The following is a 13,129-nucleotide window of genomic DNA, read 5'->3' as shown; positions in this document are numbered from 1 at the left end:
TGGGGAACACACTGGGGGCAGCTCACAGCCAGAGACAGACTGTGGGATGTACAAGAGGTGCCAATGACAAAGCAGGCCTGAGTCGGATGCAATTCATGTTCCAAAGCAGTGGTGTCCAAGAGAGTAGAAAGTGCCCACAGGAAGCTTTGTCAATTTAAACTCATCAAAATTAGATAAACTCTAAACCCAGCTTTCTGCTGCCTGTGAGGATAAGCGAGCGTCGGCAGAGGCCACTGATCCAGGCGGGAGCATCTGTCCAGCTGAGCCATGGCCTGGGCCCAGGAAGGGCGCCTCCCCACAGCTGCAATCCAAAGACCCAAAGATTCCCAGGATGCTTGGAGGCGCCAGCACGGTGAGGACTGACATGTGAGGGTGTATGCACCTGTCTCTGGGGAGCCCAGGTTCCTGCAGGAAGCCTGCTGGGCCCAGCCTGGCAGGACCCCAGGCAGAAGCCAAGTGCCCCGTGTGCTGGACGAGCGGGACCCCGGCAGCCCGCGTGTGCACTCAGCCTGTGTGGCGGCTGCAGCCGGCCATCCTGGGCTCACCTACACGACATGTCCCATTGCCCCCCTGCCGTCACCCCTGTCCAGGGTCAGCCGGGAAGGGTGACGGACACTGCGCAGCTCCTTCCCATCCACCAGGAGCAAGGAGAAGGGGCGGGCAGAGACCTCTGTGTGAGAAGCACAACCAGGTCCTGACCCTGCTCCATGAGGAGGACCCGGAGGTGACCCGCGTGCGTGCTGGCGAGGCCCCGGGGCAGGCTGCCCCTCGCCGCAGGCCAAGACTCTCGGGTCCCTGAAAAGCAGGTGGCTGATATGTCAGAGATTAATAAGCATTCAAAGCAAAACACCCTCAGAGCGAAGAAGGAAGGTGCAAAGGAAGGCTGGAATTACCCTCTGAATTTGAGGGCCGGAAGCAACTTCTAGAACGTGGCCAAGAAGCAGTTCTTCCGAGGTTAGCCCAGGAAGAGAAGGATATTCAGTGGAAATGCGGTGCAAACCTACCAACATTTTCAAAGGACATCTGCACATCCACTGGTCTGCTGAGGAAAGTAGCAGAGGACAATGTGCTGTCTGAATGGGACCGGCTTTCACACATTCAACACTAATGACGTCTGTTTTGAATGAAGAGGAGGAGGCTGCAGGTTTCCTCCCCCAAATCCTGCTTGGCAGAAAAGTGTCTAAAAATTTCGAGTAGACACTCTCTGAACCCTGAGACAGCACACCCTCTGTTGATTGTCTCCGAGGACAAGAACCAGGTGAGATTTCTTTCAGAGAGAAAACAAAATGTTCCTTTTTTTCCCAAAAATATTTGCAGCCAATACTCTTGTCCTGGGTTTTCCATGGTTCTATTACGGCATCTCTGGGAGGTAGAAGTGGGACACAAGTCTGAACGGGCTCCCAGGGATGGCACAGACTCTCCTCCCACGAAGGCCAGGAGGTCTCGGTCAGTCTGGTGGGGTGCTGCCCGCAGGAGGGTCCCAGTGCCAGCCTGGGACTGTCAGACGTGACACCCAGAGACGTTGGCATTTTCCTGGACCGTGAGCTGGGTGAACTCTCATTTCATAACATGACTCAGAAATCTCACACTTTTACTAGACCTCTTGAGCCTCATTTCTGCAAAGGACCCGATTCGAAGCCTCTCAGAATGTGTACGGGTCCAGGTTGTGAATGAAAACTCCCTGAGCCATCTTCATTGTTTGTTTTAAAGAACGGAAGGTGGGTAGGCTCCTGTATTCATGTGCCAGGAAAGCGAACTCCTTCTCTCTCCCGAGTTTTTTTCCTTCATCGCACAAGAAGGCTTTGTTTCGTTTCAACAACTATCTAGAAACCAGAGCTTCTCTCCAGGAGTGTCGCAGGGGGTTGCTGGGTGTGAGGGAGATTCCATTGGCCCTAAAGCGCAGATGGAGTTTGCAGGGGATTCAGCAAAACAGAACCGCTCAGCTTCGCCTCTGCTGGTTCAGAGCCGTGCTGTTAACATACGGTGCTGTTCCTGCCTCGTATGGGTTATGTAGCGGACAGCAGCAAGCTGTGCCCTTAGTTTTACGGAAGGGCACAACTGAAAGGGATGCGGGGGACATCAGAGAAAGCCTTTAGCGCATCAGGGTTTGAGTGTTTTTTCCCTCCCCTGAAAGCGGCCAGCCGCTGGCGGCCCTCACCGCACCTGCCTTCTTAGAAACGGAGTTCATCTCATCCTAAATTCTTTGTCATTCTGCGCTGTATTTTCTAGCATGTCACTTGTAGCGTTGTAGACAATTGGAAAGGCTTATTAATAACAGAAATTGCAGTTAGACGCCGTGTCAGAAAACACAGAGGAATCACCAGGTAGCAAAAATGATTAGGGCATGACGGCGTATCTATTTGTAGTCAACATTTTCGTACCAGTATAGCTGACATTTACTGAGACCTAACTGTGTCCCAGGAGTTCTAGCATTTTCAAAGCAAATACTGGGTAGAAAGCTCGAGACTGTTAACGAAAGAGGCTCACAAGAGTGCATGTCTAAGCTCTGGGATGCTACACTGACTTCACCAGAAGGACCCAGGTTCAGTTCATTTTCTATGGTGGACTGAAACTAATTTGCAAAATGTAGTAACACTTATTTCCATGAAGATGAAATTATATACGTGTGTGCCTATGCTCCAAAGTTACCTTTCATATCTTTTCCTATTTTGAATAGAACTTGACACCTTAGCCTCTTATTTCCACTGGTTATTGAGGTTATTTCCCCTTGTTTTTTTCTCTTCCATCGAAAATCTTTGTATTTTTTAAAAAAATAGATACAGTCAACGTGGGGATCATTTTTTGGAGCCTGACTTGTTGAACAACTGAAAAAGACATTCCTGGCTCAGTACAGGAAATGTGAATGCAGTAGGGTGGTAGGTGATATCAGGGACCTATTAATTGTTTTAGGTGCGATAAAATTATGATTCAGGAAATGTCCATATTTTACAGATTGCTAGTGAAATGTATTTGGATGCAAATTTGTTTTTAGGACTTCCACTCAAGAACTCCAACAAACAAAAGCGGGAGGACACGAGGCAAAAAATTAAGCCAAGTGTGACAAAATGCTGATAAGTCTGGAATCCAGGCGATGGCGTACGGACATTCACTTTAGGTCCTCTTTTCTGTAACTTAGTCTAAACAAAAAGAACAAGGAAAGGTTTTTCCCACTAAAAACATAAATAAAATTCACTTGTTTAGCTAGAATGTTTTAAATGCTCAGGTATGACAGGTGGAGAGTGGGCATAATATTGGACAGTGAGGACAGAGAATTTCTACCATCACAGATGGATGCCTTTACTGGAGAGTTCTGTCCAGCTTCTCATGGGATCAGACTCCTGCTCTGTTCCACTGGAGACCACATCCTTGCTTAGCAACATCCTCTGCTGTCTTCCTTCCCTCACCCCGTTTGTCCTGGGAGCATTCCCTGAATAAACTACACGCCCTGGAAATCCTACTTCATCGTCTTCTTCCATAGAACCTGCCCTACATCCCTGTCAGTGTTCATCACATCTGTCATTTCCTATGCAGTGATGGCCGTATCCCCTCATTTGCTCATCCTTCCTCATCATTGGGGGCCTGTTCTCATGTGTCTGAGGTCAGCTCAGACCCATGGGACAGAAGCATTAAGAAAGCAACAGCGATTCAGTCGTAGCACTGAGGCTGCGCAAATCTTGCCCACACATTTTCAGGATTCATTCAGGAACCGGATAGGGCAGTGTGTGTATGTCAAACATATCAGTGAATGCTATACATTTGAAATGTCTTAAATAGAGACAGCATCTTGCGATCTTTTGTCTTTAAACTGTGTAGTTTGCATACTTAGCATCTCGTTGTGTGGACATATGTATTCTTCCACTAAAACTTTGAGTTGTATGTCAGCATGGACCTAATCTAGTAATTGGAAACTACTAGTCTGTCACCTTATGTGTGTCAAGCATTTACCCTCTCACAGTGGAGGCAGTTCTCTTTGTTATTGTAAAATTGTGTTTTGTGAGATGTCATTTCAATTATGTTCTTTTTGATGGTAATTAGTACATACAATGACAATTTTTTTGTTTTGTATATTTTGTTTATTTTTATTTTACCTAATAACATTTTCTCTCTGTCTCTCACTGTCTCTTTCTCTGTCTCTGTCTGTATCTCTCTGTCTCTCTGTCTCTGTCTGTCTCTGTCTCTGTCTCTCTCTCTATATATATATATACACATATTGTTTTCAGGTATGTATCTTTTTGTAATGTTTATGTATTTATTTTTGAGAGAGAGTGTGTGACTGGGGGAAGGGCAGAGAGAGAGGAAGACAGAATCCCAAGCAGACTCTGCACTGTGTGCAGAACCCAATGTGGGGCTCAAACTCACAAACTGTGAGAGTATGACCCGAGCCCAAATCAAGAGTTGGACACCTAACTGACTGAGGCACCCAGGCGCCCCTCATTATTTTATTCTTACGGGTGTTCATGAGATAGAAACATGGATTGTTTCTATTCCCTCTTCTGGCCAGGTGTGAGTTAGGGGATATTCAGGTTGTATAGAGAGAGAAAATGTTATTCGGTAAAATAAAAATAAACAGAATATACAAAACAAAAAAATGCCATTCTGTATACTAATTACCATCAAAAAAGAACATAATTGAAGTGACATCTCACAAAATGCTATTTGACACTAATAAGTGAGGGAACTGGCATCCAATGTGAGAGGTCGTTGCACATTGAGACTGTCTCAAATACCGTTTTAATCCACTGTATTAGGAATGCTTTTGTGCTAGACTTCAAAAGTCTTAGGGGCATTAAAAATGTCCCCATTAAACTGGTATTTTTAAGCATCTGTGGGTCAAAAGGGAAGCACTGTCATTCAACGGTGGTGTTTTCAGCGTGTCTCTGACTGAGTTTTTACTTGTTTTACTACCATAGCAGCAACAGCAACAACAAGGAAGAAGAAGAAGAAGAAAAACCTGATGTAGCTTTCACAAATACAATCCTTTAGTTCCAGAGGCAATGTTGCCGAAATGTTTATTTGCAGAACCAGTAGTGAGATTTTGAATGTAACTGAATTCTTCGAATAAGTGTATTCTAGGTCATAAATCCTTATATCTGAATGCATTTTGGAGATTCTGTTGTACTATATTTTAAAACATGTAAGATGTGTGCAAATCAAGTGGGGTGCAATCATGAGGTACGTATTTCTAAGAACGTCTCTCCATCTCTGCTCCTCTTTCTGATGGCTCTACCTCTTTTCCCTCATCCCCATTTCCTCTAAACACTACGTCTTCTAGTTTGATTTCACGAATAGAATTTCATGACTCATTACCTACTTATAACACCCAGTGCTCATCCCAACAAGTCCCCTCCTTTATGCCCATCACCCGTCTAGCCATCCCCTGCCCACCTCCCATTCCGGCAACCCTCAGTTTGCTCTCTGTATTTTAAGTCACTTATGGTTTGCCTCCCTCTCTGTTTTTATCTTAGTTTTCCTTCCTATGTTCATCCGTTGTGTTCCTTAAATTCCACATATGAGTGAAATCATACTATTTTTCTTTGACCAACTTATTGTGCTTAGCATAATGCCCTCTATTTCTATCCGTGTTCTTGCATATGGCAAGATTTCATTCTTGTTGATCTCCCAGTAATATTCCATTGTATATATATATTCCACATCTCCTTTATCCACTCATCAGCTGGTGGACATTTGGGCTCTCTCTACACTTTGGCTATTGTCGATAGTGCTGCTATCCACATTGGGGCTCATGTGCCCCTTGGAATCAGCACTTTTGGTGAGCATTTGGATAAATGCCCTCATAAGGTAATTCTATTTTTAATTTTTTGAGGAATCTCCAATTGTTTTCCAGAGTGGCTGCAAGCAGTTTGCACTTCCTCCAGTGGTGCAAAAGAGTTCCTCTTCCTCCACATCCTCGCCAACATCTGTTGTTGCCTGAGTTGTGAATTTTAGCCATTCTCACGGTCGTGAGATGTATCTCATTGTGGATTGGGTTTGTACTTCCCTGATGGTGTGTGATGTTGAGCATCTTTTCATGTGTCTCTGAGCCATATGGATGTCTTCCTTGGAAAAGCATCTATTCCTGTCTTCTGCCCGTTTCTTCACTGTAACATTTGATTTTGGAGTGTTGAGTTTCCTATGTTCTTTATAGATTTTGGATACTAACCCTTTATCTGATCTGTCATTTGCAAATATCTTCTCCCATTCCATCAGTTGCCTTTTAGTTTTGCTGATTGTTTCCTTTGCTGTGCTGGACCTTTCTGCCTTGATGAGGTCCCAATAGTTCATTTTTCTTTGGTTTCCCTTGCCTCTGGAGACATGTCCAGAAAGAAGTTGCTGTGGCCAAGATCAGAGAGGTTTTGCCTGCTTTCTCCTTGAGGATTTTGATGGCTTCCTGTCTTAAGTGTAGGTCTTTCATCCATTTAGAGTTCATTTTTGTGTGTGGTGTAAGAAAGTGGTCCAATTTCATTTTGCTGCATGTCGCTGTGTAGTTTTCCCAACACCATTTGCTGAAGAGACTGTCTTTATTCCATTTCATCTTCTTTCCCACTTTGTCAAAGATTAGGTGGCCATACCTAATGGTTTGTGGGTCTCTTTCTGGGTTCTCTCTTCTGTTCCGTGGATATATGTGTTTGTATTCATGCCAGTGCCATACTGTCTTGTTGAATACAGTTTGGAAATACAGCTAGAGGTCCAGAATTGTGATGCTTCCACTTTTGGTTTTTTTTTTTCAACATGACTTTGGCAATTCAGGGTGTTTGTGGTTCTATACAATTTTTAGAATTGTTTGTTCCTGCTCTGTGAGGAATGTTGGTGTTATTTTGGTAGGGTTTGCAAGAAATGCGTAGATTGCGTTGGGTAGTATTGACATTTTCACGATATTTGTTCTTCCTATCCAGGATCCTAGAATGTTTTTCCATTTCTTTGTGTCTTCTTCAATTTTGTTCATAAGCTTCCTACAGTTTTCAGCATATAGATCTTTCATCTCTTTGATTAGGATTATTCCTATGTATTGTAAGGGTTTGGTGCAATTGTAAATGGCATCTACTTTATTTCTCTTTCTGCTCCATTATTGGAGTATAGAAATGCGACCGATTTCCATACATTGATTTTATATCCTGTGGCTTTGCTGAACTCATGTATCAGTTGTAGCAGGTTTTTGGTGCAATCTGTTGGGTTTTCCATGTACACTATAATGTCATCTGCGCAGAGTAAACGCTTGACTTCCTCCTTGCCTATTTGAATGCCCTTTATTTCTTTTTGTTGTCTGATTGCTGAGCCTAGGACTTCCAATACTATCTGAATAAGAGTGGAGAGAGTGGACATCCCCATCATGTTCCTGACCTGAGGGGGAAAGCCCTCAGTTTTTCCCCATTGGAGATGATATTAACTGTGGGTTTTTTGCATATGGCCTCTATGATCTTGAGGTCTATTCCTTCTATCCTTACTTTCTTCAGGGTTTTTACAAGAAAGGATGCTCTACATTGTCAAATGCTTTTTCTGCATCTATTGAGAGGATCATAGGGTTCTTATCCTTTCTTGTAGTAATGTATGCATCACACTGATTGATTTGTGGACATTGAACCAGCCCTGCATCCCAGGTAAAAATCCCACGTGATTGTGGTACAGAATTATTTTAATGTATTGTTGGATCCAGTTTTCTAGTATCTTTTTGAGAATTTTTGCATCCATGTTCATTAGGGAAATTGGTCTGTAATTCCCCTTTTCCGTGGGGCCTTTGTCTGGTTTTGGAATCAAGGTATTGCTGACTTCATAGAATGAGTTTGGAAGTTTTCCTTCCATTTCTATTTTTTGGAGCAGCTTCAAAGGAATAGGTGTTACGTCTTCCTTAAATGTTTGCTAGGATTCCCCAGGAAAGCCATCCAGCCCTGGACTCTTGTTTGGGGAGATTTTTGATTACTGATTGGATTGTTTTACAGATTATAGGTGTGTTCACATTTTCTATTTCCTCCTGTTTCAGTTTTGGTAGTTGATAGGTTTCTAGGAATTTGTCCATTTCTTCCAGATTGCCCATTTTATTGGGGTATAATTGCTCATCATATTCTCTTACTGTTGTTTGTATTTATGCTGTGTTGGCTGTGACCTCTCCTCTTTCATTCATGATTTAGTTGAGTCCTTTCCTTTTTCTTTTCCTCAGTCTGTCTAGGGGCTTATTGATTTCATTAATTCTTATACAAAGCAAGTTCCTGGCCTCATTGATCTGTTCTACTGGTTTTCTTATTTTGATATCATTGATTTCTGCCCTCATCTTTATTATTTCCTGTCTTCTGGTGGTTTGGGGCTTTATTTTCTGTTCTTCTTCCAACTCCCTTAGGTGTAAGATTAGGTTGTATATTTGAGGCCTTTCTTCCTTCTTTAGGAAGGCCTAGATTGCTATATACTCCCTTTTATGACCACCCTTGCTGCATCCCAGAGTTTTGGACAGTCATGCTTTCATTTTCATTGACTTCCATATACTTTTTAATTTCCTCCTTAAATTCTTGGTTACCCCTTTCATTCTTTAGTAGGATGTTCTTTATTTTTTATTCATTTAAAAATTTTTTTTAACGTTTATTGATTTTTGAAACAAAGAGAGACAGAGCATGAATGCGGGAGGGTCAGAGAGAGAGAGGGAGACACAGAATCTGAAACAGGCTCCAGGCTCTGCACTGTCAGCACAGAGCCCAACGTGGGGCTCGAACCCACGGATGTGAGATCATGAACTGGGCCGAAGTCAGACGCTTAACCAACTGAGCCACCCAGGCGCCCCAGTAGGATGTTCTGTAATACCCAAATATTCATCGTGTTTAAAATTTTTCCTTCTGGTTGGTTTCAAGTTTCACAACATTGTAGGTGGAAAATATGTATGGTATGATTTTGATATTTTTGTGCTTGTTGAGGGCTGATGTGACCCAGTATGTGATCCATTCCAGAGAATGATTCATGTGTACTGGGGAAGAATGCATATTCTGCTGCTTTAGGATTAAATGTTCTGAATGTATCTGTTAACTCCATCTGGTCCAGTGTGTCATTCAAAGCCATTGTTTCCTTGTTGATGTTATGCTTAGATGATCTGTCCATGGTTGTAATTGCGGTGTTAAAGTCCCCTAGTAGTATGGCATTATTATCAATGAGTTTCTTTGCATTTGTGATTAAGTGATTCATATATTTGAGCGTCTCACGTTGGGGACATAAATATTTACAAGTGTTAGGTCTTCGGAATGAATAGACCCCCTAATTATGATATAATGCCCTTCTTTCATCCCTTGAGACAGTCTTTGTTTTAAAATCTAGTTTGTCTGATACAAGTATGGCTACTCCAGCTTTCTTTTGATGTCCATTAGCATGATAGATGGTTCTACATCCCCTTCCTTTCAATTCTTAGGTGTCCTTAGGTGTAAAATGAGTCTTTGTAAGCAGCATATTGATGGGACTTGTTTTCTTATCCATTCTGATACCCTATGTCTTTTCATTGGAGAATTCACTCCATTTACATTTAGTGAGATGTATGTACATTTTACAGTTAGTAAGCACAGACTGAAAGACCGTATTTCCTATGACTGAGGCAAAAACAGGTCCATTATTTTATTTTTTTAAATCTAAAAACCCAATGATTTACTTTTTGTGACAATGTGGAACTAAATTCGTAAAACTATGGCAATTTCATGGGTGCATCATTTATTCAAATAGTTTTCATAAAATCCCATGGCTATGTCTTTTCATATGAATAATCCACCAACCACCAACTGTTATTGGTGGGTTTTTTTTTTGAGATTTATTGTATAAATTATTAAATGCTTGGTCTTGACAGGAAAAACATAGTAAGAAAAGATGGACCCGAAAAATGGAAGTTCCTTCACTGGCTTTATCCTGCTGGGTTTCTCTGACCGGCCTCAGCTGGAGCGCGTCCTCTTTGTGGTTCTTCTGATCTTCTATCTGCTCACCCTGCTGGGAAACACAGGCATCATTGCGTTGTCCCGCCTGGACCCACACCTGCAGACTCCCATGTACTTTTTCCTCTCCAACCTAAGCTTTCTGGATCTGTGTTATACGACCAGCACTGTTCCTCAGCTACTGGTTGATCTCAGGGGACCAGACAAGTCTATCTCCTTTGCTGGCTGTGTAGCTCAGCTCTTCGTGTCTCTATGGTTGGGATCCACAGAATGCATTCTGTTGGGGGTGATGGCATTTGACCGCTACGCAGCCGTCTGCAGGCCCCTGCACTACACAGTGATCATGCACCCCCGTCTCTGTGCCCTGATGGCTTCTGCATCGTGGTTCATTGGTTTTGTCAACTCCTCATTGCACACGGTGCTCATCTTCCTTGTACCACTTTGTGGGAGAAATAAAATAGATCACTTCTTTTGTGAGATCCCCCCACTGCTCAAGCTTGCTTGTGTTGACACCACTGTGTATGAGTCTGAGCTCTTCTCTGTCAGTGTGATGATTCTCCTGATACCTGTGGCATTAATCACATTCTCCTATGGTCAGATTGTCAGGGTGGTCTTAGCAATAAAGTCAGCTTCAGGGCAGAGGAAAGCGTTTGGGACATGTGGGTCCCACCTCACTGTGGTCTCCCTGTTCTACGGCACAGGCATCTACATTTACCTCCAGCCCAGCAACAACTACTCCCAGGATCAGGGCAAGTTCATTTCTCTCTTCTACACCATTGTCACCCCCATGGTCAACCCTGTTATATATACCTTGCGGAACAAGGATGTGATGGGAGCAATGAGGAAGGTGTTGTGTAGGGGCTATGACTCCAGATGACTGCGGGAAGTCCCTTTCATGGAAGACTTTGAATGCCAGAGTCTTTATGATTTCTGTGTCCTCAACATTTACCCTGACAACTTTCAAGGGAACTTTCTTAATTCGTTCTTTTATGCAAGTGAGTGTTCAAACTCTAAGTTTATGGACTCATGGCAGCCTCCAGAGATGCTGAGTTAGTGTACCTAGACCATCTGCAGCATATTAATATTGTAAATACTTTCACAGGATTTTCTTAGTTCTCCCCCATTTGGGAACACTATTCTGTTTCTAATTGCAAGACAGTGATACACACACCATGAAAGCATACCAATATAAGAATAAAAATGACCAGAACACGGTAATAAATATTAATATTGTAGCAAATTCTAGCAATTTCCGGTGGCTATTTCTTCTTCTCACAGTCAGATCACGGCTCTATTACAACGTTTGTGGCCTGACTGGATCACAGCTTTTTCCCAGAAGTAGTAGGACAAGTGTGGGAAAAACAAACTTACGTGAGAGAAAATATGCCAACATCTATCCTGATAGAGCAATTCAGCTATCAAGCTATGGTGTAATGTTGCCCTTGTGATACTGATTTCGTTTTGAAACACCATTCTTTGTTTTTCAAAGAAATTTTTCTTTATTATTGATTTTTATGATTTTAGTGTTTAAATAATTTTTATTGTCATTCCATTAGAGTGAACCCACAGTATTATATTATATTATATTACTTTAAACTTTAAAGGTACTTTATAAAGTACTTTGTAGTACTTTTCTGTACAATATAGTGATTCAACATTTCCATCATCACAAGTGTTCTCTTTAATCTCCATCACTTTTTTAACCCCTCCCCGCAGGCCATCCACTGTGGCACCAGTGAGCCCAGAGAAGGGGACATTCTCAGTTCATGCATCCTCAATTCCTAGCCCTGTCCTGGCCTTGGGACTATCACGTGTCAGCATAATGGCAGGGTGTGCAGTGTAGGGTGACTGCACTCTGAACATGCCCTCTGCATGCTGCTAAACTCACTCCTGGATCATCATCAGTGTGCAGCCACCCCTCTAAGACCCTCCTGTACCTCCTAGTCAGCACATTTTGCAGCTACTGTTTGCCAGAGTCCCGCTCTGACCAGGCTCATGGAGGAGGCATGAACAGGTCACAGACACCTGGCACCCCCCCCACTTTGCAGGTGATTACTTTTCAGATGCTTGTTTTGTGACATGGGTGAGAGCTCTCTTTCACCACAGTGGTGTTGTAGCATGTTTGAGCCCTTATGGTGTAGTCTGGGAACCACCATGTATGGACCTGTGGTTTCCTGGGAAGGGAGGCTGGGTGTCAAGGTGGAAAGGGGAGTGTGAATGACTGGAGATCAGACGATCGGGGCAGGTGTTCCTGAGGTGGCCTGAGAGACAGGACACTGGTTTTGGGGAGGAGACATTTCCTTTTTCCCCAGGGCTTTTCCACCTGTTTTGGAATTAAATTGATATGAGACAGAGTAACTGGAGAAAACACCCAGAGTTTTATTACCTGCACAGGGAGGCCCAATCTGGAAATTGAGACCCAAAGAAATGACCAAAGCAGGCTGAAATGGACATCCATTTCCTGGTTATTTCAAGTAATCAGACGTTAATACAACTGTGTTTTAGGGAGGAGAGCCCAGAGTCCTCCTACATTTCCATCACCTTAACTCCTCCTCCTGCTTTCTCTTGTTTTTGAGAAAGAAGAAGATTGCATGTTTGTGTGAGCCAGGCAGGGGCAATAGAGAGGGGGAGAGAGAGAATACCAAGCAGGCTCTGCTCTGTCATCACAGATTCCAGTGCAGGGCTCGAACTCACAAACTGAGAGATCATGACCTGAACTGAAATCAACAGTCGGTTGCTCAACCAAATGAGCCACCCAGGCACTCCCCTCCCCAGAAAAACCCTATTTTGACATAAATTCTCATTAACTTGAACTGGGCATTAAGATTTCATGCAGCATTCAACCCCATAGCAATTGTTAATGTGATTATCTGAGCAGATTTCAAAATTCTTTATTATACACAAATTCCTGCATGCAGTAGCAAGACCAAGATGCAAGTATTATTTCTATCCTGTTCCAAGTTCATAAATGAGGTACATTGTGGTCATGGTAATTGCTAAGTTCTTGTTGAGAATGTTGGGATTTCTCTTAGTCTTATTGTTGTCTAGATAGCAGAAACCCGCAGCAATAAGAATCACCAGATTCCCCTTCTCTGGCTTGAAAGCCAAAAAAGGCTATTCTCCTGACTCCCATTTGTTACGCTTACAGGTCAAAAAGAAAAACACAGATTGCATGCTGGAAAGATCTGCTCCTGAGCATTTGGTTTGAGCTGGAAGAGAAAATACAGTCTTTCCTTCTCCAG

The 13,129-nt window shown here is 43.0% G+C and overlaps 1 protein-coding gene and 1 pseudogene across 1 annotated transcript; both read left to right on the top strand.

The window, feature by feature from the left end:
* Positions 1 to 554: 554 nt before the first annotated feature.
* LOC128774084 (tripartite motif-containing protein 75-like) lies at positions 555 to 1,674 on the top strand (annotated as a pseudogene).
* An 8,151-nt stretch (positions 1,675 to 9,825) lies between these two features.
* On the top strand, positions 9,826 to 10,764 carry LOC109259457 (putative olfactory receptor 2B8). Its single transcript, XM_019437105.2, has one exon. The coding sequence runs from the start codon at positions 9,826 to 9,828 to the stop codon at positions 10,762 to 10,764; it is 939 nt and encodes a 312-aa protein (XP_019292650.2).
* The last annotated feature ends 2,365 nt before the right edge of the window (positions 10,765 to 13,129 follow it).

The sequence above is a fragment of the Panthera pardus genome, unplaced genomic scaffold (assembly GCF_024362965.1).
Source record: "Panthera pardus isolate Hobbes unplaced genomic scaffold, ASM2436296v1 HiC_scaffold_280, whole genome shotgun sequence".
Classification (NCBI taxonomy): domain Eukaryota; kingdom Metazoa; phylum Chordata; class Mammalia; order Carnivora; family Felidae; genus Panthera; species Panthera pardus.
The sequence above is the reverse complement of the archived record's forward strand: the minus strand, read 5'-3'. Positions and strand labels throughout refer to the sequence as shown.

What these genes read in the sequence shown, in the direction of transcription:
- LOC109259457 (XM_019437105.2), top strand. Translation starts at nt 9,826, where the DNA reads ATGGACCCGAAAAATGGAAGTTCCTTCACTGGCTTTATCCTGCTGGGT.